The 22,002-nt window shown below is 43.2% G+C and overlaps 1 protein-coding gene across 2 annotated transcripts in view; it reads right to left on the reverse strand.

Annotated features, from left to right (window-relative positions):
- Nucleotides 1–21,741, reverse strand: part of Evl (Enah/Vasp-like) — a 58,796-nt gene extending 37,055 nt beyond the window's left edge. For both annotated transcript variants that reach the window (XM_042692642.1, XM_042692640.1), the window contains exons 1-2: nucleotides 21,633–21,741; nucleotides 4,814–4,982 (exon numbers count right to left, since the gene is read on the reverse strand). In XM_042692642.1, the coding sequence (XP_042548576.1) occupies nucleotides 4,814–4,982; nucleotides 21,633–21,643 (180 nt within the window). In that variant the 5' untranslated portion in view covers nucleotides 21,644–21,741. The remainder of the gene's footprint in view (nucleotides 1–4,813; nucleotides 4,983–21,632) is intronic.
- Between the last annotated feature and the right edge of the window lie 261 nt (nucleotides 21,742–22,002).

The following is a 22,002-nucleotide window of genomic DNA, read 5'->3' on the forward strand; positions in this document are numbered from 1 at the left end:
ATTAAGTTTCTTTAGTAGACATAGAAAAATTTAGTAGAAAATTAAGATTTTTCTATTTTTTCTTTCTTTTTTTTTTTCTTTTTCGGTTGTGGGGCCTGAACTCTGGGCCTGGGCACTGTCCCTCAGCTCTTCAGCTCAAGGCTAGCACTCTACCACTTGAGCCACAGAGCCACTTCTGGCTTTTTTTTTCTGCTTATGTGGTGTTGAGGAATCGAACCCAGGGCCTCATACATGCAAGGCAAGCACTGTACCACTAAGCCAACTTCCCAGTCCTGTCCCTTAGTTCTTTAGCTCAAGGCTAGTGCTCTACCACTTGAGCCATAGCACCACTTCCTGTTTTCTTGTGGTTAATTGGAGATAAGAATCTCCAAAATTTCCTGCCTGGGCTGGCTTTTGAACCTTGATCATCAGATCTCAGCCTCCTGAGTAGCTAGGATTACAGGCATGAGCCATCAGCACCTGGCTTCTATTTATTCTTGTGTCAGTCTTGGGGCTTGAACTCAGAGCTGAAAGTTGTCCTTAAGTTTTTTTGCCCAAAGCTAGCACTCTAACACTGAGTCACAGCACTAATTCTGGCTTTTTGGTGGTTAACTGGAGATGAGAGTCTCAGGCTTTTCTGCCCAGGATGGCTTTCAACTGTGATATTCATATCACAGCCTCCTGAGTAACTAGGATCATAGGCGTGGGCCCTTAGTGCTTCGCTTTTGTATTTTGGCAAGTTCTTTTACAATGAATATGTCTATCTCTTCTAAATTGACCAATTTCGGGTATGTTATTTTATGTTTTTATTGTTATAAGATAGTAGTGCTATCACCCTTTTTATTCCTGGTATTGGCAATATGTTGTTTTCTTACAATAGATGCATAATTCTATTTTCTTTACTTTTCTTTCATGTGTGTGTGTGTGTGTGTGTGAGCACACGCGCGCACACGTGCGCCCGCACGCACACGCACAGGTCCTGCGACTTATATCAGGGCCTGGGAGCTATCTTGGGGCTTTTGTGCTCTACCACTTAAACTACAGCTCTACCTCTGGCTTTTTAGTAGTTAACTGGTGATAAGAATCTCACAGACTTTTCTGCCTAGGCTGGCTTTAATCCAAGATTCTCAGATCTCACCCTCCTGAAGTATAGGATTCTAGGCTTAAGCCATCAGTGCCCAGCATTAATTCTCTTTCCAAAGAATTGACACTTGGCTTCAAAGAATCAAGATATTTTATTTTATTGTATCTTTCTATTATTAGCTTTTGATTTTCTTTTTTCTTCCCTCCTACTTTGGCTTGGTTTAATCTACTTTTTGATTTTTCTAAGTTCCTGAGATAAAAGTATATAGATAGATTACTGATTTTTAGTTGTTCTTTTCTTAACATGTGTATTTAGAGCATAAAATTTCATTCAGGCACTGTTTTAGCTGCAATCCATAAATTTTGTTGTTATATTTTCATTATCATTTAGAACAAAGCATTTTCTAAGTTACATTGTAATTTCCCATAGCTTACTTAATAATGTACTGCTTAATTTATAAACATTTGGAAACTTTTTGTAGTTATATTTGATACTGATTTCTGGTTTGATTATTCTGTTGTCCAAGAACATACTTTGTAAGGTTTTAATCTTTTAAAATTTGAGACTTGCTTATTTTATGGCCTAGTATATGATTTATATTCTAAAAGTTGTATGTTCACTTGAAAAGACTTTGTATTGTAGAATTATTGGTTGCAATTTCTACAAATATAAATTAAGTTAAATTGGCCAATAATGTTATTCCTATTTTTTGTCTTTATTCATTACTGTCTACTTGTTCAGTCTATTACAGGGCATGATCAGAATTTCTAAATACGCTTTGAACTTGTCTATTTCTCAGAATCTTTAGATTGGTCCATTTTGCTTTATGTAGTTAGAACACATTGAATGCATTAAGTTGTTTTGGTTTATTTTTCAATAGACCTTTTTATAATAAAAAGGTCAACTTTTCCTTAGTAATCTTTGTTGCCGTAGGTCTTTTATCTGATATTATATAATACAGCAATATGAGCATCTTTTGGCTACAGCTTCTTTTAGTTAGTGTTTATAAGATTTATTTTCTTCTAGTCTTTCACTTTTAGCCTCTTCTAACTAGGGTTTATTTAAAAAAATAGTTCTCTGATATTTGGCAGGACTGATCTGGATATTTTTGAAGTCAAAGGCTTGGGCATGAGGTCCTAATCTGGATACTTTGGAAGGATAAACTTTCAAAATTCTGTACTTCCTGAAGAGGACCTCAGAATCACAATGTTTGCATGTTTTATTTTAGGGAGTGTACATTGTATGAGTAAATGGGAATGCCTTTCCTTTTTCTTTGTTCAGTATGGGGGTTCAAACTCAGGGTCTTGTAGAAGCTGGGCAGGTGCCAAGCTACTGCCAAGCCATGTCTCCATCCCTTTTTATGCATTGGTTACTTTTGAGACAGGGTCCTCCTCCCCCCACCCCCCTTCCGCCCCCGCCCCATCCATTAAACTCAGGGTCTGGGCACTGTCCTTGAGTACTTCTTCTTTTTTTTCTCTCAAGGCTAGTGCTCTTCCACTTGGAGCCACAGCTCTACTTCCTGTTTTTTGGTGGTTAATTGGTTGTAAGAATCTAGTGGATGTTCTCTCTGGGCTGGCTTTAAACCTCGATCCTCAGGTCTCAGTCTCCTGGTTAGCTAAGATTACAGGCATGAGCCACCAATGCCCAGAATGAGACAGAGTCTTGATTCCTACCCAGGTATGTACATAGGTCAAGTTCACCTCCTTTTGGCTTCCTCTCATAGCTAGGGAAACAGGCATATGGCCACTGAGTCCAACTTTCCAGGAGTTTCATGAACTTTTCTGCCTGAGCTAGCCTCTGTCTTCCAAATTGAGCCACTGGGTGCCAATGATTCACACCAGTAATCATAGCAAGCTACTAGCTAGGTTAAGATCTGAGGACTGAAGTTTGAAGCCAGCCCAGGCAAGAGTCCATGAGCTTCTTATCTCTAATTAACCACCAGAAAACTGGAAGTGGTACAGTGGCTCAAAGTGTGAAAGCTCAGGGACAGCACCAAGGCTCTGAGTTCAAACCTCACCACCACCACCACCAACAAAAATGAAGTCTTTGCAACTCCAAATACTATCCAACATGTTTTGAGGCCTTTAGGAAAAAAAAAATACTTACCAGTCTTTTATCAGGAAAATTTAACGATGGAGAACTATCTTTTTACACTTATATATTTATTTGGATCTAAAAACCATGAAATCTATAGACTGATAAATTGAGGCATCATCTCATCCAAATGAATACCTAATGATAGAACGTGTTTCCCATTAGCTAGTACTCTTATAGGTCATGCTAAATCTTTCAACAGTATACTTGTGCATTGTCATTTTTTGTTATTGTTATGCAATAACAGGCTAAATTTATAAAGAGGGTTCTTCAAACTGTGATGCTCAGATCTTAAGTCTCCTGAGTAGCCAGGATTACAGGCGTGAGCTACTAGTGATCAGATAAGTAGACTTTTTCATAAATAGTCAACCATATATCTGTTAAGTTCACTGCTTGAAGTGTCCTGGTCAATCTCTATGGAGAGGGCTAAAGGGAGCACAGAGGCTCTCACCAAGGTCATTGTCTAAGCAGATAGATAGCTGGTCTATTTCTCTACATACTGATTTTAACCTATATCACATCAGACCACTGTGCCTTAGTTATGTGCATCAGTCATTTGTGATATAATATCTTGTACTAACATAGGTATTTACCAGCTACCCTCACAATCTACCCCATGTGATCTGCCCAGGATGTGTTATTACAAGACTGTCTCAAGTGCTAGGATTGTAAGCCTGTGCCATTGCACCTAGCTTATCAAAAATCTTTTTTTTTTTTTCTTTTTGGGGGTCCAGTCGTGGGGCCTGAACTCTGGGTCTGAGCACTGTCCCTCAGCTCTTCAGCTCAAGGCTAGCGCTCTACCACTTGAGCCACAGCGCCACTTCCGGCTTTTTTCTTTTTGCTTATGTGGTGCTGAGGAATCGAACCCAGGGCCTCAGGTATGCAAGGCTAGCGCTCTACCACTGAGCCACCTTCCCAGCCCCTGCTTATCAAAAATCTTAACAGCAATTGTACATACAGACATATAAATACAGATCAAGACTAAATACTTGTGTATTGTATTTTTTCAAAGCCTTTTTGTGTCTATTATTATTATTTTTAAATCCGACAATAACAGTTTACTAGGTAGGATTAGATTTCCATCTCCACATGAAAGATGTGAAAACTGAAGTTTGGAATAGAAGTTTACTTAAAGTCTCGTATCTTTTTTTTTTTTGTTGTTGGTAGTAGGGCTTGAACTCTGGGCCTGGTTGGTGTCCGTCTTCTCTTCAACAAGGCAAGCACTCTACCACTTGAGACACACGCATCATTTCTGGTTTTCTGGTGGTTAATTGAAGATAGTCTCATGAACTTTCCTGGCGGGGCTAGCTTTGAACCGCAATCCTCAGATCTCAGCCTCCTGAGTAGCTAGGATTATAGGTGTGAGGCACCGGCACCTGGCTGAAGTCTCATATGATAGAGTATAAGGCTACAGAGTCAGAATTGGAATCAATGGAGGGAATATCGATCAAAATGCATTGCACTTATAAACTGATTTGTTGAATGCTAACTTCTTTGTACAACTGCTTAAAGATAATAAAAGTATAATTTTACAAAAAAGAATTGGAATCCAGATCTCCAATTCTAAATATTGACCTTTTCTTCAGACCTCTTTTCCTTATGCACATGTGGAAAGGGTTAGAGCCCAAGGGTGTGATCTGTGACTCCAGAACTAACCTGCTGATCTTGTAGCTTGACTCCGACGACTCTGAAGGTGTTGCTGGCAGTGTTGTGGTAGATGTTGATCCGGCTGAATCCCTGTTGGCCAGGCTTTATTGGTACCCATTTCTTACTGGTGTCATCATAGACCATCACGGAAGCCCGGGCTTGGCAGATACTCTGTTCACTGCAGAGTAAGAAAAAAAAAAACCAGTGTGAGCCTCAGCCATGTGAGATGAGAGCTAACGTGACGCTTCTGAATCATAGGCCAAAGTCTACTTGACATAAATTCTAGCTGACACAACTTCCAACTGTATACAGTAGGGCTACACTAAAAGGTGATGATTTTATTCTCAAAAGATAGGGTAAAAAGGAGGTTCTGTGTTAAAAGGTGTGAATAGACTGGAAACCTCCCATTTTTGCTTGGAAAGGGGATGTGAATGTGCGAGGAGTTACACAATTTGCCAAGTAGCTACAATGTTTGAGGCATTGACTTATTTTGGGGGGGGGGGGTACGGTGAATTCAGAGTCTTGTACTAGGAGATGTTCTACCATTTGAGTCATGCCCCAGCTCCTTTTTATTTAAGTTATTTTTTAGATAGAGTCTTGTACTCTTTTTCCCAAGACTGGCCTCAGACTGCAATCCTCTTACTTATGCTTCCTGCATAGCTAGGGTCACAGACACGTGTTACGACACCACATCTGTTTATTGAGAACAGAGTCTTGCTAACTTTTTGCTCAAATTAGCCTCAAACCATAGTCCTCCTGATCTCTACCTCCTCAATAGCTGTAATTATAGAAGTGAGCCACTGTGCCAGCACTATGCTAAATAAGCCAATGCTCATAGCACCGATCTGTCACAACTTACCACTCTCATTCTACAGATAAGAAAAGAGTAATTTAAGAGACTGAAAAGATTGTTGCAAGTTCACACCATCCACTTCTGTCCAACTCTAGAGCATATCACATGAAGAATCTTCTTTGCAGTACCCAATAAAATGCTAAATATAAGCTATCAGGATAGGGTAGCATCAGATAAGCTATCTACATCATAGAATGGTTAGGCCATCTAAGAACGAAACAGCATACACTAAAATAAACAGATGGCTGCATCTCACTTTGCTAAAGATATTTACATAGTAAAGCAACCTCTTTCTGCTTAGAATATGATAGAAAACCAGGGGACAAACAGAAGTCCCAGTAAGGTCAAATGCCATCGCTAAAATTAATACATAATAAAGGAGGCTTCTGTATTTGGAGGTGGTCTTTCAGAGCTTGCTGGCTCTTTGTTTTACACAGGCGCCCAGTAATCTTGAATAGTCTCATCCTCTAGTATGTGAAGATTGCTGAATTTACAAAGGTACAAAGTGCTGTTGAAGGCAGACACACTGCCAAGAGTGGAGAGCAGCATTAGTCAGAAAAGGAGGCAGCATAAAGACAATGATGAACTGCAAACAAACTTCACAGTTCAAGCATTGGGGGGAATCAATAAAAGGCATATGTGAATGGTAATGGACAGTCGTCATAATGGGTCCAAGCAGGTGGGACAGTCACAGTATGCTCACGCTGCCACAAGATTTGGGAGAGACCCCTATCTCCAGCTTTGCAGCTCCACCTGGGTGACACATCTGGTGGTGTTCGTAAGCTTTGTCCTCAGTGACTTGGCCCAGACCTAAATGTGACCAATGTAGGCAGTTCTGAAACACTGCAGAGGGCTAAGCTTCCTCACCCCTCCTCGCTGCTCACGTACTGTGGATTGTGCAGTGCACACAACCACACTCCTCATAAAAATATCCTGGAAAGGTCTTTCTCTCAATTGACTTTAGAGGAATGCCTCTATCTAGTCCCCACTTGGTCACATTCTCTCCCTGTGTCTGGGTCCTAAAACAGCACACATTTTGGCCTGAGTCTGACAAACACTGAAACCAGTAAGTGAAGAAACATCTAAGGAAGAAGCCAAGGCAAGGCAGCCCGGCCAGTCCCTGTGCACAGGGAGCTCACAGCTAAGACAAACAGTTAACCAACCTTACCTCCCCAGGAGGGGCTAGGGAAGCCAGGGGAAACTTTCTGAAGAAAAGGTGCTGGGTCTCAAAGATGAAGTTCAACCACTAGACAAGTCAGGAAGCGGATGTGGGTTTCTCAGCAGAGGAGCCAAGCAGCCCAGACAGAGGGAGGGCAAGAACCACATGGTAAGCAGAGGGCTGCAGACCCTTAAGGATGGTGCAGGATACCTGGGGGCACTTCACACCATGCTGGGGTGTTAGGAACAGAGAGGATATAAATAGAGCACCTCCTTCTGGGCTGCCACCTACTAGACACTTCAACACCAATGGCTATTTTGGGCATAGCAATTATAACCATCAGATTCCTTTTTTTATTGTTGTTGTTTTTAAACACTTCAGATTCAAATTAAACTTGTGGTTAACCAAAACTCCTGGATCCTCACACTCAAGCCTGACACTACTACCATTTGAATAGTGCTTGTCTGTTCCTTTGTACTGTATTTCCATTTACAAAACCCAAATGTAAAAAAAATACACATTTATTCTATTTAAGATCACTCTTGCTAATTTAGGATTATCCCTTTGGAAGTTTTGTTTTAATAAAACCTTGATTGCTATCCAATTATCATTGTCTGTCGGGGCTGGATATGTTCTACTGTCTTCTTAGCATCTTCACTCAAACTGTATGTGCGACACACAATCAGAAACCCACTGTGCTCGTCAGCTATCTTTTGAGGAAATCTGAACATGTCTTCTTATTTATTTATTTTGCCAGTACTGGGGCTTGAACTCAGGGCCTGGGTGCTGTCCCTTAGCTTTTCTGTTCATGGCTGGAGCTCTAGCTGAGACTTTCTAAAAAGTCTTGTTACCAAATAAATGGATGCCTGGGCTATTTTTAAAAGCATATAAATACAAAACTGTCTTTACTAAATATAAAACGACGATTTCTACTTCCTTCCTAAGAGGTCTTGTATAAGTGAGGACTGTGTGGACATGGCCTCCGAGCTCCCCACCCTCTGTGGCTTTGATGAAAACCAACCGGACAGGATGAGGATGTAGCTCAGTGGTAGAGCACTTGCCCAGCATGTAACAAGACCTTAGGTCCTATCCCAGTACTGCAACAAAACAAAACTTTTTGTCTGAAAATTAATCATTTGAAGCTGGAGAGGAAAGAAGGTTGATTATAACAATCACTTGATGTGTGTGTGTGTGTGTTGGGGGAAGGAGTTCAGTCAAAATATACAGTTTAGCTTAGTCTGTAAAGTGCTAAACTACCATCTCAATGAGCTTTTTTCTCCTAGGAACTTATAGGGTGATCTGAGAAAAATGTCCAACTCTAGCTTCTCTCTTTTAGAACAAGCACCCAATTCCACTGTCATCTTTGTCATTCTGGCCTTATATACAGGTATTTGTGGTTCTGTAAAATTTTTGACTCTGTCCTTTGTTGGGTGGGTATCAGTTGGAGGGGAAAGAGGAATGAGGGTAACTATGGTTGAAGGTCTTCAAATGTTACCCAGACTAGCTTATCATAAATAAATCCTAGTTGGAAAAGGAGAGGACGGGAAGGGAAGAACCTGTAATTTCTTCTTAGTGACATTGCATCACAAAACCCAAACAAGTCTTTAGATTGTACATTTGTCAGCTTAGTGGAGAAGTACTGAGTGGCTGGGCCTTGGTGTCATTATTTGTATTTCAGGGACTCCTTTGACCTCAGAAGTCTTCTAAACAGATGGTGAGTATTCACCAAGCTCTGCCCATTGCCCAGATAGGGCAAAGGTATGGTAGAGAGAAGAGAAGGGAGTCTCTGTCTATTGCTGTTTGGTCAGTCAACTTTTTTAGATCATACTCTACTAGATACTACTCTATCTACTGAAATTGTTCTCTAAGAAGGAATAAAGACAAAACATACCTCATACTGCACACAATTGAAACCTGAGCATGGGTTGTTCTGCTCCCAATGTTAAGAATTCACTAATGCATTTAGGGATAAAACTAAAAGACAGAAAAGAACTCCCTATGACATATGCCCCAGGGTGATGACAGCTGATAGCCAGCTGTGGTATCTCTAATCTTCCTGGAAAAGTACAGCTAGCTGTCCAGAGCTTGTTCTACCATTCTTTCTTGTGTGGCCAGGAATTAGCTTTTCAGATCCATCCTGGCCCTGTTCTTTCCTGTGCACAGCTACCTGGCACCTCTTTAAACTTAGGGACATCTTTCAGGCTTTTCTGGACTTTGCATAAAGTGGAGGAGAGCTGACTACAGAGACTCACTGAACAATGAGAGTCCAGGGCTGAGCTGAAGAAATGTGGAGAGCTTAGACCTATCAGAGAAGAGCCTAGCTCTGTTATACACACTCACTCCTACCTCTACCACAGTCTAGCTCTGTCACACATGCTCATTCTGCCTCTACCACAGTAGTTCTCAGTTTGTCCTGCTTCTGTGCATCTGTCCCACCAGACTGTGGTGGGACAGGCAGGGCCTGTTTTTCCCTTTGTAAATCCTGTAAGCGTATCATTAGGGACTGAAGCCAGGTCCAGAGGGGACTTATACCTCCACATGGATGTTCCAGGAGCCATCTCAGACACTCTTTCTGAAGGGCACTGACAAACTGTCCCTCTGTTGTATGCCACATGCCTCCAGGTCATGAATATTATATCCAGACAGGCTTCCTGAGGTATAACTAGGAAATTCTGGCTATAATTCCTTCCCATGGGGTTTATCTTTGGAGGTCTAAGACAACAGGGCACACACCCTTATGCTGATCTCAGGAAACATCTGTTCTGGAATTCTGCTGCTCTGGAACTGATGCTGTCTATACCCTGTCCAGTACATTTCAGTGAGTGCAGTGGTGAAGACATTCCAGGCACATATATCCTGAGTGTTAAATCGCTATAGAAAATACTGATAATCTAGTTTGGGGATTTAGCTCAATGGAAGTGCACTTGCCTAGCAGGTGTAAGGCAGCTAGTGGTAAAGCTTAGTCTGATAGAAAAATCATCCCTCCTGACATCTGGACTAATTAAAATGACTGGTGGCTCCAGCTATAATCCTACCTACTCAAGAGGATGAGATCTGGAGGGAGGTTTGAAGCCAACCTACTAGGCAGGAAAGTCTGTAAGACTCTCATTTTCAATTAACCACCAAAAAGTGGGAAGTGGAGGTGTGGCTCAAGTGGTAGAACACCAGCCTTAAGTGAAAAAGGTAAAGGTGTAATTCAAGTGGCAGAACACCAGCCTTGAGTGAAAAAGCCAAGAGAGTTCAAATATGGCCCTGAGTTTAAACCCCAATATTATTAGAAAAGAACAAGTCTTTGCTGGTATTACTCCAGCCATTTAAAAGTATATTGTCATCTCCTTTTTCCTTTTTTTTTTTTTTTTGGGTCCGGTCGTGGGGCCTGAACTCTGGGCCTGGGCGCTGTGCCTCAGCTCTTCAGCTCAAGGCTAGCGCTCTACCACTTGAGCCACAGCCCCACTTCTGGCTTTTTCTTTTTGCTTATGTGGTGCTGAGGAATCGAACCCAGGGCCTCATGCATGCAAGGCAAGCGCTCTACCTCGGAGCCACCTTCCCAGCCCCTCCTTTTTCCTTCTTACACCCAGAGGTTTGAATCTTATCTTTTCTCAAGGCTCAGGTGAAGGGTCAGGCACATGCGGCTTGAATTTGGGGCCTAGGAGCTGTTTCTGTTTGTGTTTTTTGCTCAAGGTTACCACACTACCATTTGAGCCACAGCTACACTTCTGTTTTTTTATGGTTAACTGGATGAGTCTCACAAACTTTCCTGTCCAGGTTGTCTTTGAACAGCAACCCTCAGATCTCAGCCTCCTGAGCAGTAGGATTATGGGTGTGAGCCACTGATGCCTGCTTAGGCACACTGCTTTGAATGTGGCATATATCTGCCTCAAAGGTAATAAAAGAGTAGGAAAAAAGAGAATGTCAAAATGGTTATCAGAGCATGCTAGAGGAAAGAAGATACAAGGTTTTGTGGGAGGGGTTGTCATCTATGGATCACAGTTAATTAGAATAACAGTATTTTTTCCCCTTGATGCTGAGGAATGAACTCAGGGCCTTACACTTGCTAGGCAAGTGCACTTCCACTGAGCTAAATCCCCAAACTAGATTATTAGTATTTTCTATAGCGATTTAACACTCAGGATATATGTGCCTGGAATGTCTTCACCACTGCATTCAGAGCAGTCCCTGGGATCAGTAGGTTTGTCTCTGCTCCCGGCCCTGTAAGGTCTTGAGTGCTTCTGATCACTTTGGATCTTTCCTGAAAGCTACTTAGAGTTTATTCCTCCTAAGCTTGTGAGCAACCTGAGGGCAGGCGTCACCTGAGCCATCCCCCTCACCCTTTGTATCCACCTGATGCAGCCTAGAACTTGGACTCAGCAGTCTAGGCACAGTGGTCAACAAAGAAATTAGCAAGTGGGGAACAGGGAAGGTGTTTAGAGACAAGTGTTCTCAAGCCAAGAAGAAACAGTTTTAAAAAAATGAAAAGAGGGCTGGAAGGTGGCTCAGTGGTAGAGCATTTGCCTTGCATGCTCGAGGCCCTGGGACAGCGCCCAGGCCCAGAGTTCAGGCCCCATGACTGGACCAAAAAAAAAAAAAGAAAAGAAAAGAAAAACAGAACCAGACTCCTGAGGCCCTGACTTGTTTACTTTCAACACATAAGCAACTTTAGTGGACTCTGAAAATGGCTGAGACCATCAGTGAAGAGGCAGCCTCAGATAACACAGATGTTCATCAGAGCCTGTCTGGGCAGAGCCTGTCTGGGCAGCTTCAGATTGGAGCTGAGTGGCTGAGTGGCTATTTCACATTATAAACCAGGATAAGGAGCTACTGGGAAAGTAAACAGTAGTCTCTCTCTCTCTCTCTCTCTCTCTCTCTCTCTCACACACACACACACACACACACATCAAGGTCAAAGCCTGAGTGATTTCATGGATGGTCAAAACAGTTGCCATGAGGTCGCTGTTTCATTTCTTCCCATTCTGACTTGTGGGAGAAAACGAGCACTGTTTGGAACCCTGCTACGAGGCCCCATTCACATGATCCCTTCGCTACTCCCACCATTCCACTCAAGCTGCCTCCTTCAAGGTCATACTTGTCCTTGTTCCCTTCTTCTTGGTCTACCATTTGCAAGTTTCCCACAGGCTCCTGCAACACATACTAGCCTGGCTCCTCTCTAGACTGAATCTTTTCTGACCACTGTCTTCCCCAAGAAGGCAGAGAAAACATTAGAAGCTTGGCTGGTACCAGAAAGCAAGGTCTAGGCACAAGTAATTTACAACTCTGTCATGTAGACAGAGGAAGGAGGGGAAGAGAACATATAACCTTGGGTCCTGGGAGGTAAGTCAAGGCTTTATAAACAAACTATCTTTTAAATGAACTTGAGATCATCAAGATACCGGATTTCAAGCTCTACTTCCGAGCCATAATAACAAAGACAGCTTGGTATTGGTAGCAAAACAGACCCAAAGACCAATGGAATAGATTAGAAGATCTAGAAATAAAACCACACACTTACAGTCAGCTAATATTTGACAAAGTAGCCAAAGACATACAGTGGAAGAAGCGTAGCCTCTTCAACTACTGGTGCTGGGAAAACTGGGCAGTCACATACAGAAAACTCAAAGTGGACCCCAGCCTGTCACCATGTACTAACATCAACTCAAAATGGATTAAAGGCCTTAACATCAAACATGAAACTCTGAAACCATAGCAACCAAACTAGAAAGACAGCCAGATAATTGGGAAACAATATTTACCAGCAATAAATCAGACAAGGGCCTAATATCCATTAGATACAAGAACTCAAGAAACTAATTCTTCCCAAATCTAACAAAACAATTACTAAATGGGTAAGGGAACTAAAGAGAGAATTCTCAGAAGAGATAAAAATGGCAAAGAAGGGCTGGCAAGGTGGCTCAGTGGTAGAGCGCTTGCCTTGCATGCATGAGGCCCTGGGTTCGATTCCTCAGCACCACATAAGCAAAAAGAAAAAAAGCCAGAAGTGGCGCTGTGGCTCAAGTGGTAGAGTGCTAGCCTTGAGCTGAAGAGTTGAGGCACAGCGCCCAGGCCCAGAGTTCAGGTCCCAGGACCGGACCCCCCCCCCCCAAAAAAAATGGCAAAGAAACACATGAGGAAATGTTCACCATCTCTGGCTATAAAGGAAATGCAAATAAAAACCACCCTGAGATACCACCTTACCCCAGTCAGAATGGCTCACATCCTAAATTCAGCCAATGACAATTGCTGGAGGGGATGCGGAGAAAGAGGAACCCTACTGCATTGCTGGTGGGAATGTACACGTATACAACCACTTTGGAAAGCAGTCTGGAGGGGCCTCAGAAAGCTAAATATAGACCTCCCCTATGACCCAGCCATACCACTCCCAGGCATCTACCCTGAGCAACAGGAACCAGGATACAAGGACACATGCACCTCCATGTTTATTGCAGAACTGTTCACAATAGCCAAGACATGGAAACAACCCAGATGCCCTACTACAGATGAATGGATCCAAAAATTGTGGCTCCTATATACAATGGAATATTATGCAGCCATTAGAAAGGACAAAATAATGGTATTCGCAGGGAAATGGAAATGAGCAAGGTAAGCCAAGAGCAAAGAGACAAACAGCACATGCTCTCCCTAATATGTGGATGTTAAATCCAAAATGCAAGGAGATACGACAAAGCAAACAGGACTGGAGAAACAAAGGACCTCCACTCATCTTGTCTTATCATTACTAAATGACCCCATGTTCTTGACCACATATATGGTATATATATGCCGCACATCTGAGGGAAGCTAGGAGGAGGACACAGAAACAGAGGGAAACAGGGGGAAACATACAACAGAGGGGCCCATCAGTTGCACTGGACATTATGAAAACAAACTAAGCAACTCAAGGGCAGTGATGGGAGGGAGAAAACGAGAGGGAAAGAGGGAACAGCTCACACTAAACAAAAGGAAAGAAATGTACAGATCACCCAATATGAAAGAAATAGTTGTATTGTCAAAGCTCATAGAATTCACAAACTTTATAGACCATGATAATGACAATTTGTCTCATGAAGGTTAGAATGTGTTTGTGACTTTAACTAAGTATCACTATATCACATCACTGAAATTTGTGATATTTATATAATTACTTAATCACAATAAAAATTATAAAAAATATACTAAAGATCAAATCCGTCTGGATACACAAGACAGTGGTTTACTAAATGCAAATAGCACCAACTTGAACAAGGAAAAGGCTGATGAGAATAAACAGCACATCTGTGTACAGCCAGCCTCCGCGTGGAGTCAGTGAGAGGCTGACTTTTGGGTGCACTTGTGGGGCTGTCTTTACCTCTTGTTCTTTCAACTCCAAGAAGAAAAAAGAACTCAGCTGGGTGTGTCATGAAGGTCCACTCACTACAGGGAAAGTAGACCACTTCAGGCCTTAATGTGGGGAATCTCTACATTAGGTCGTTTAGCCTATGAGAAGATGGTTCCTGCGATCCTGACACATAGTCTGGGAAATGTGAAGTCTGATCATAAGGCTGCTCAGTTCAAGCAAAGCCCCACAGCGCTTCCTAGGCCCCACTGCCCCTTCTTCCGGCCAGCGGAAACCACCATCCTGAATGTGGTACTCATTGATTCCATGCATGCTATATATAGTACGGCTATAGAGCTATTTTCAGATGAGGTTCTCAGGGCCTCTTTGCAACTCATAAAAATGATTGAGGATGCCCCAGAGTTTCTGTTTACGTAGGTGACGTCCATCTATGTTTACCACTGCTCTGATGGGGTTGAGTGTCCCTCAAAGGCAGGTGTTAAGGCTGGGTTCCTGGGGGATGGCAGGACCTAGAGGGACATGTCCTCTAAAGCAGCTGTGGGACCCCAGGCTCTTCCTTGTCTGTCTTTTTCTTGGCTTGTAGTGAGGAAAGGTTTGTTCCAGGGACTGGGAAGGTGGCTCAGTGGTAGAGCGCTTATCTTGCATGCATGAGGCCCTGGGTTTGATTCCTTAGCACCACATAAGCAGAAAAAGCCGGAAGTGGGGTTGAGGCTCAAGTGGTAGAGTGCTCGTCTACAGTTGAAGAGCTGAGGAACAGCGCCCAGGCCCAGAGTTCAGGCCTCACGACCAATAGGAAAAAAAAAAAAATTTGTTTCATCTCCTCTGCCACCCTGATGTACTTTCCTTGCCAGATACCCAGAGGACTGGGGCTGCCCAGTCTTGGGCTGGAATTTTCACAACTGTCAAACTTTTTCTCTTAAAGTTAGGTGCTTCTATAAGTATATTCTGTTACAGTAATATGAAGCTTGGTTGTAAACCATATTTGAAAAAGCCATTTTAAAGCATAAAAATATACAAGTGTACATTTCATTGGTTATTACAGTGATTATGTTGATATATGCCATGTAGCCCCACTGTGTACTTATAAGAAAAGACTGAAGGGCCAGAAAAATCTTAGTATCATCAAATCCTAACAGAGTCCATCTCCTGACCATATTTAGAGAATTGCCACATTATAGCAATGAAAACAGTAAATTAGAGCTATACATAGTAATGAATAGAAACTCAAATTCTGACTATTTAAGTTTCATTTTTGTGAGTGTTTATGCTATAAAGGCAGGCTTTAGGTAAACGAAGGCTAAATTCTGTGTGTGGCCAGGCATCTTTGCTTCCATCCACACTGGCTGGAGGACCAGACCGCCATGCCTTAGTCAACCAACGAGAGGTGTGCAGTCATAGAGGCCTGCACAGCTAGGCTCCGTTTCTTCATAAAGTCTAGCAGAAGTGGGCCAAACACTCCAATCAACTGTTGAGAAAATCTGGTATCTACAGACTGAACCAATCTCACAAGCATTTCCCATGCTCTGTCAAGGCCACCAACACAGCTCTTTCCTTGGACAGTCATCTGACAGGCCACATGGACATCAAGGTGATTATAAAAGCATTCATAAGTTCTGATGTGTGCTTGTGTCACTGAGGCCTGTGACTAATCGCTTGTGGAAGTGGAACAGGTCTTGGCACAGCCTTAGGACAGCTGTGGAGAGCCAGCTTGGGCCAAGGACTGAGGCAGTATGTTCAGTTCCATAGGTAAATTAATAGCCTGGGAATGCCAGACTGGCCCTGCTAGTGTCTCATTCTCAGCATGGTCACTGGGCTCATACTGATGACTCCAATTACATGGGAGCAATTGCATATCTTTTATTAGGACAGAGACAGAAATAAGTAACACAAGTGTCCTGCCCTTAAAAAGCTCTATAGGCTGATACAGGAATAAACATACCATTGATAGAGATATGTGAAAGGAGGGCAGAGGAAATCTCTTGTCTCTGAAAAGTATTTACAGAGTGAAATGACAGATTATTAAAACTGAGATTAGGAGGCCCCGATTCTCTTTTCTTTTTTTCTGCCAGTCCTGAGGCTTGAACTCAGGGCCTGAGCATTGTCCCTGAGCTTCTTTTATTCAAGTCTAGCATTCTACCACTTGAGCCACAGTACTAATTCTGACCTTTCCTGTTTATGTGGTACTGAGAAATCGAACCCAGGGCTTCATGTATGCTAGGCAAGCACTCTACCACTAAGCCACATTTCTCTATGAGTCTACTCTTGACTGAAATTCTGGGCAAATTCATTTGAGAAGCTATAGCTAAGAGGACAGACTCTGGACAGAGACCTGGCTTCACATCCCAGGTTTACCAAGCGACACGAGCATGACCTAGAACAAGCCCCTTAACTTTACTGCCCCAAGTATGCTTAAATACAGGAAGAACTTAGTACTTCTGAGGATGAGAACTACATCCATCATATACCATGGAGCTAGCATAATGCTGGACACCAAACACAAAATAGTAGCTGTTGTATCTCCTCTGTGGATCCAGTTGCCAAAGTGAGTCATGAGGCTTAGCCACTTCTCAACTGTTTTGTGCCTGGCACCTGAGGATCCTAACAGAGTCTCCTGAGAGTGATCCAGATCTTTACATCAGGGTTTCTTGACTAGAAGCCCATTGGATCATTTGGGATTGAGGAAGGGAGAAGGAAGAAGGTACTGACATTTTCCTCTAAGGAAGTGTGCTCTAAGAGTAACATAGTATCCCAGGGTTTGTTCAGTCACAAGCTTCTGGGACAGACAACACTTGAAGAGAAACACCAGGAGCTCTTTGAGACAGTGGTCATCGAGGCTGTATGGCACTCCTTATGTCTCCACATCTGCACTGTGTGCAGGCCCATAGAAGCAGTGGAAACCACTGTGGGGGTTTTTTGTTGTTGTTGTTTTGTTTTGTTTTTTGTCAGTTGTGGGGCCTGACTCTGGGCCTGGGCACTGTCCCTCAGCTCTTCAGCTCAATGCTAGCGCTCTACCACTTGAGCCACAGTTCCACTTCCGGCTTTTTCTGCTTATGTGGTGCAGAGGGATCCAACCCAGGGCGCCTCATGGATACGAGGCAAGCGCTCTACCACCGAGCCACCTTCCCAGTCCCCCATTGTGTTCTTGAGCCCAGGAGCTATACTTCTGTCACCACCCAAGAGCAAGCGACATCAAAAGCTCCACTAAAGCAATTGATTCCATCCAGCAAGTTCTAGATATTTTCAGGTAATGTTTTAGCCTTTAAGGAAACACCAGTGAACTAAACAGACGAGTTCATTTCCTGGAACTTATTTCTAGAGAAGTAGAGACAGACAACAAATAACTTATAAAAATGTATGTAATACACCAATTACTCAATGGGCAAAGAAGTTAAGAAGATACTTCTCAGAAGAAGAGGTAAGAAAGGCAAAGAAACACATGAGGAAATGCTCATTATCCCTGACCATAAAGGAAATGCAAATCAAAACAACCCTGAGATTCCACCTTAGATTGGCCAACATTTTGAATTCTGACAACAACAAGTGCTGAAGGGATGTGGGGGGAAGGAATCCTACTGCACTGCTGGTGGGAATGTAAACTAATACAACCGCTCTGGAAAGCAGTGTGGAGGTTCCTCAGAAAAGTAAACACAGACCCAGCTATACTCCTCCTTGGCATCTATCCTGAGCAGCATGAGCCAGGATATGGTAAAGACACCTGCACATCCATGTTCACTTCTGCACTATTCACATTAGCCAAAATATGGAAACAGCCCAGATGCCCCACAGTAGATGAATGGGTCCAAAAACAAAACAAAACAAAACATGGTACCTATATACAATAGAATTTTACATTGCCATTACAACGGTGAAATATCCAAGCATCTCTTTGTATGTATATAAAATAACAAGCATACTAAAATGAACTCCAAAGATAGGAAAACAAAGGATTTTTCCCTTTTTCTGATGACTCTTCTTTACCTTATATTCATGTGCACACCTGTGGGAGGGTGGAGGGAGGACCCAGAATCAGAGGAAAAAGGGTGAAAAGGTGCAGCAGTGGAGGGCACTGGCTGCACTGGACATTGATGGAAGTGAGCTATGCAACTGGTGGGTGGAGATGGGAGGGAGGCTTGGGACAGAATGAGGGAAGAGCTGACATTATGGGAAAAGAAATGTACTTACCACCTGACATATGTAAAGGTAACCCTGCTGTAAATCACCTCTAAAACCATAAAGTAAGGTAGAAAAAAATGTATGTAATAAAAAAATAAGTTACATGTTAGAAAATGATGAGTGTTTTAGGAAACAATTCAAAGATGATAAAGACAATGGGGAGAGATTACAGATAGGACTCACATTAAGGTAGGAAAATGAGTTATCTATCCATATTGTGTTTCTGTGGCTGCACCGTGTATGACCTAGGTCCTACTTAAGTCAGACTGAAGTCAACTGCCATTCACTGGAAAGCTGTTCTACACAGGACAATCTGCCTCCCCCAGTTCTTCCAGCCAGCTTCCCACAGGCCTGTATCAAGTTCTGTTCCTGTGGCAAAAGGAACTCCCCCCTTCCACGGACACTTCCCCCAGTCCTTCCTGTGTCTAGGGCCCCTTTCCATCTTACCACTGCTTCACTGCGGGTCTGGTCTGAACCAGCACCACCTCTGACCTGGGTGGCCCAGGCAAGAGATCTTCCTGTCACACTTATCAACCCTTACCCACCCAGCAGCCAGGGATTCTTTTCATGCTGCTCTCGAATGTCTTTCCCACCAAAGGCTTCCCATAATTCTATGAGTAAGACCTCAATTACTTTATGCGATAAGGGTAAATCATTCCGCCCTTCTCTCCCTCTGCTCTTCCAGTATTCAGGTTGCAGGTCCTCCCTATTCGTTCTCTGACCTCTTCTCAGGACACTTGTCCCTCTCTTCTTCCCCAATGACTTCATGCCAACATTGGTCTCAAAGGGGCATAACATGAAGAAAAATAGGCACCCAATACAACTCTGGTTTTGACAGACAGAGAGCACTCCCTCTTACACATCTGCTTCCCTGCACTTAGAAGTCGTCCACAAACCAGTGTGGCATGTGGAGGATGATACTTATGAACAAGTATTTACGAAGAACTATGTCATCCTCCAACTTGTCAAAACCTCCTCCAACATGTCAAAACCAGAGTTGTCTTGGCCAACCCTGATGGATTTCCATCAGGGACATTCAACATGCCACAGGAGGAAGATGCTGGTTTCACAAGTGGCCCAAGCAGGCTGATACTTATTCATCTTCCTTCTGGAATTACTTATTCTCCCTAGGTGGCCTACATATCCCTTTCTTCTTTCCTTCGAGATGATATAGATAACCCTGTGGGGTTTACTGGTATTGGGTGCTTACTTTTCTTCACGTTATGCCCCTGGGCATGATAGCTAATCTTTCTGTCATCATCTTCTGCTCATCTGCCCACTGTCCCTTTATTTCAGAGGCTCAATTTCCAACCTGTAGAGACTGAAGGGAACGCACTTCCAGGGCTACTATGAGAACAAAATGAAATGAAACAATGCCAATGACAGTGTTCTGCATACTACCATGTACTCAAGAGAACTCCAGCTCTGTCCTTGTTTGGGTGCCCAGAAAAGACTTTTTTTTTGTCAGTCCTGGGACTTGAACCTTTGAGCCTGGGCCCTGTCCTTACCTCCTTTTGCTCAAGGCTAGTACTTGAGCCACAGCACCACGTCCAGCTTTTTCTGAGTAGTTTATTGGAGATAAGAGTCTCACGGACTTTCCTGTCTGGGCTGGCTTTGAACCACGATCCTCAGATCTTGGCCTGAGTAGCTGGGATCACAGGCATGAGCCACTGGTGCTCAGCAAAAAAGACTTCTTGGTTGGCCAGTGGCCTGAGTTATTTCAATGATAAGACACTCTCAGGAGCCATACCATGGGCCCTTTGGTAACTTGGGACTGCAGACATTACTACCCCATGCTGAAGGCAAACTGCCCTGGAGCCTGCTGTGGCACAGCTCCATGGACACTGCTTCCCCCTCCTCCCCATGCTCACCACAGTATCAGTGCACGGGCCTGTGTCATGGACAGTAAAAACAGCCTTGGTGTAGGAGGAATACACCAAGAATTCAGGACTTTTGTCTCGCTCTCCAGGGACATGTTCTGCCCTAATGCTTAGCTTGTAGAGCTGCACTGGAGAAAGTCTTCAGAATTCAGTCTTCGTCTTCCTCAACAATACAAAAGGCCCTTTCCCCAATAAAATACAGGGAAATACATAAAGAGAGAAAGCAGAATTGTTCTAGCTGAAATGGTGGATAAGAAGCTCTGTTAGCCCAGATGACTTATGTAGCTGGTCTGCGAGGTTCTTTACAGATGGGGACTACTCAGACATCTACATTTTAAGGCCTTTGAAAATAATACTTGCTTCCTCCTTGTTTACTTTTGGTATTATTTTCCATCCAGTAACTGACAGTAGCTGCTTAAACGTATGTATGAATGGATGTACTGGAGACTTTGCATGACAGGCAAGTACTCTACCACTGAGCTACATCCCTAGCCCCAACTTTTCCCAGTGTAATTCACAGCCTAAAATAACATGCCTTTGAAACAGCACTCTGTTTTCCACAGTTCCACCAAATCCCTTAGATCTAAAGGGAAATTACTGAAATAGCAGAAAACTGGCTACAGACAGGAATAGATCATGAAACACCAAATCAACATAATTTGTATTGTTTTTCTGGCCTGGTTAGACTATAGGTCTAGAGGCAATAAATCTAGCATTTGGCAGAGACTGCATTCACTAGGAAATGAGATCTGTGCCCAACAGGTTCTACTTGCTGTTATCTCTATTCCAGTAACTCATTGCAAAATGGGTCTAAAGAGCCCTGTGGTGTCCCAGAAAAATCTCCGGCCAAGGCACTCTGGGCTCCAGTTCCAGTCCTTTCTCAATCAGGGACAGCCGTGATCAAGCCCATGTTTCTCAGAGCCTAAATCACCCTCCCAGTCCTAAGGTAGGCACAGAACACCCTCCAGTCCAGCCAGGAGACCTTGGAGTGGAAGACCAGCAGATAAGAGTGAGATCACTATCTTGCCTTGCGTAGGTCCCTGGCCCTCTGATCCTTCATTTTCTAATCCTGGTATAATAAAGGGACCTAGGGTAGTTTTTGTTTGTTTCTTTTTTTTTTTTTTTTTTTGGTGCCAGTTCTGGGACTTGAATTCAGGGACTAGGCATTGTCCCTGAGCTTTTTATTGCTCAAGGCTAGTGTTCTATCACTTGAGCCCCAGCTCCACTTCTGGCTTTTTGGTGGTTAATTAGAGATAAGAGTCTCCTGGACTTTTCCAACTGGGCTAGCTTTGAACTGTGATCCTCAGATCTAAGCCTCCTGAGTAGTGAGGATTACACGTGAACTACCAGTTCCCAGCCTGGGATGGTCCCTTTACCATTAAGACTTTAGGTTTCCTCTTGGCATCCCTCTGTCCCCTAAGGGTCCCAGTACTTACCCTGGGGCCATGACAGAGGCTGCAGCACAGGAACTCTGAGTCTGGGTACTTACACACTATCTAGATCAGAGGACCACAGACTCTCTGAAGGCAGTGACTTGAATTTTAGATTCTACTTAAAACCAAACAGGAAAAGGAAGCTGAACCAGAGACAAAGGGGAAACAAACTCAAGTTAAAAACTGAAACCTAGGTAGAAAATAGAGAAGCAAACAAGCTAACCAGATCAGGGCCCCAGTGTGGGTGGTTAAGAGCAGAGCACTGCACAGGCCTGAAACTCCCAGAGTGCAAAACCTAAAGCTCTAAGAGTTTCCTATAAGGGCAACAAAGCATGAAGCCTGGGCTGGAGGTGGGGTCAAGGCTGTGGTGATG

Source organism: Dipodomys spectabilis, unplaced genomic scaffold (genome assembly GCF_019054845.1).
Source record: "Dipodomys spectabilis isolate Male_0828 unplaced genomic scaffold, ASM1905484v1 ptg000157l, whole genome shotgun sequence".
Taxonomy (NCBI): Eukaryota; Metazoa; Chordata; class Mammalia; order Rodentia; family Heteromyidae; genus Dipodomys; species Dipodomys spectabilis.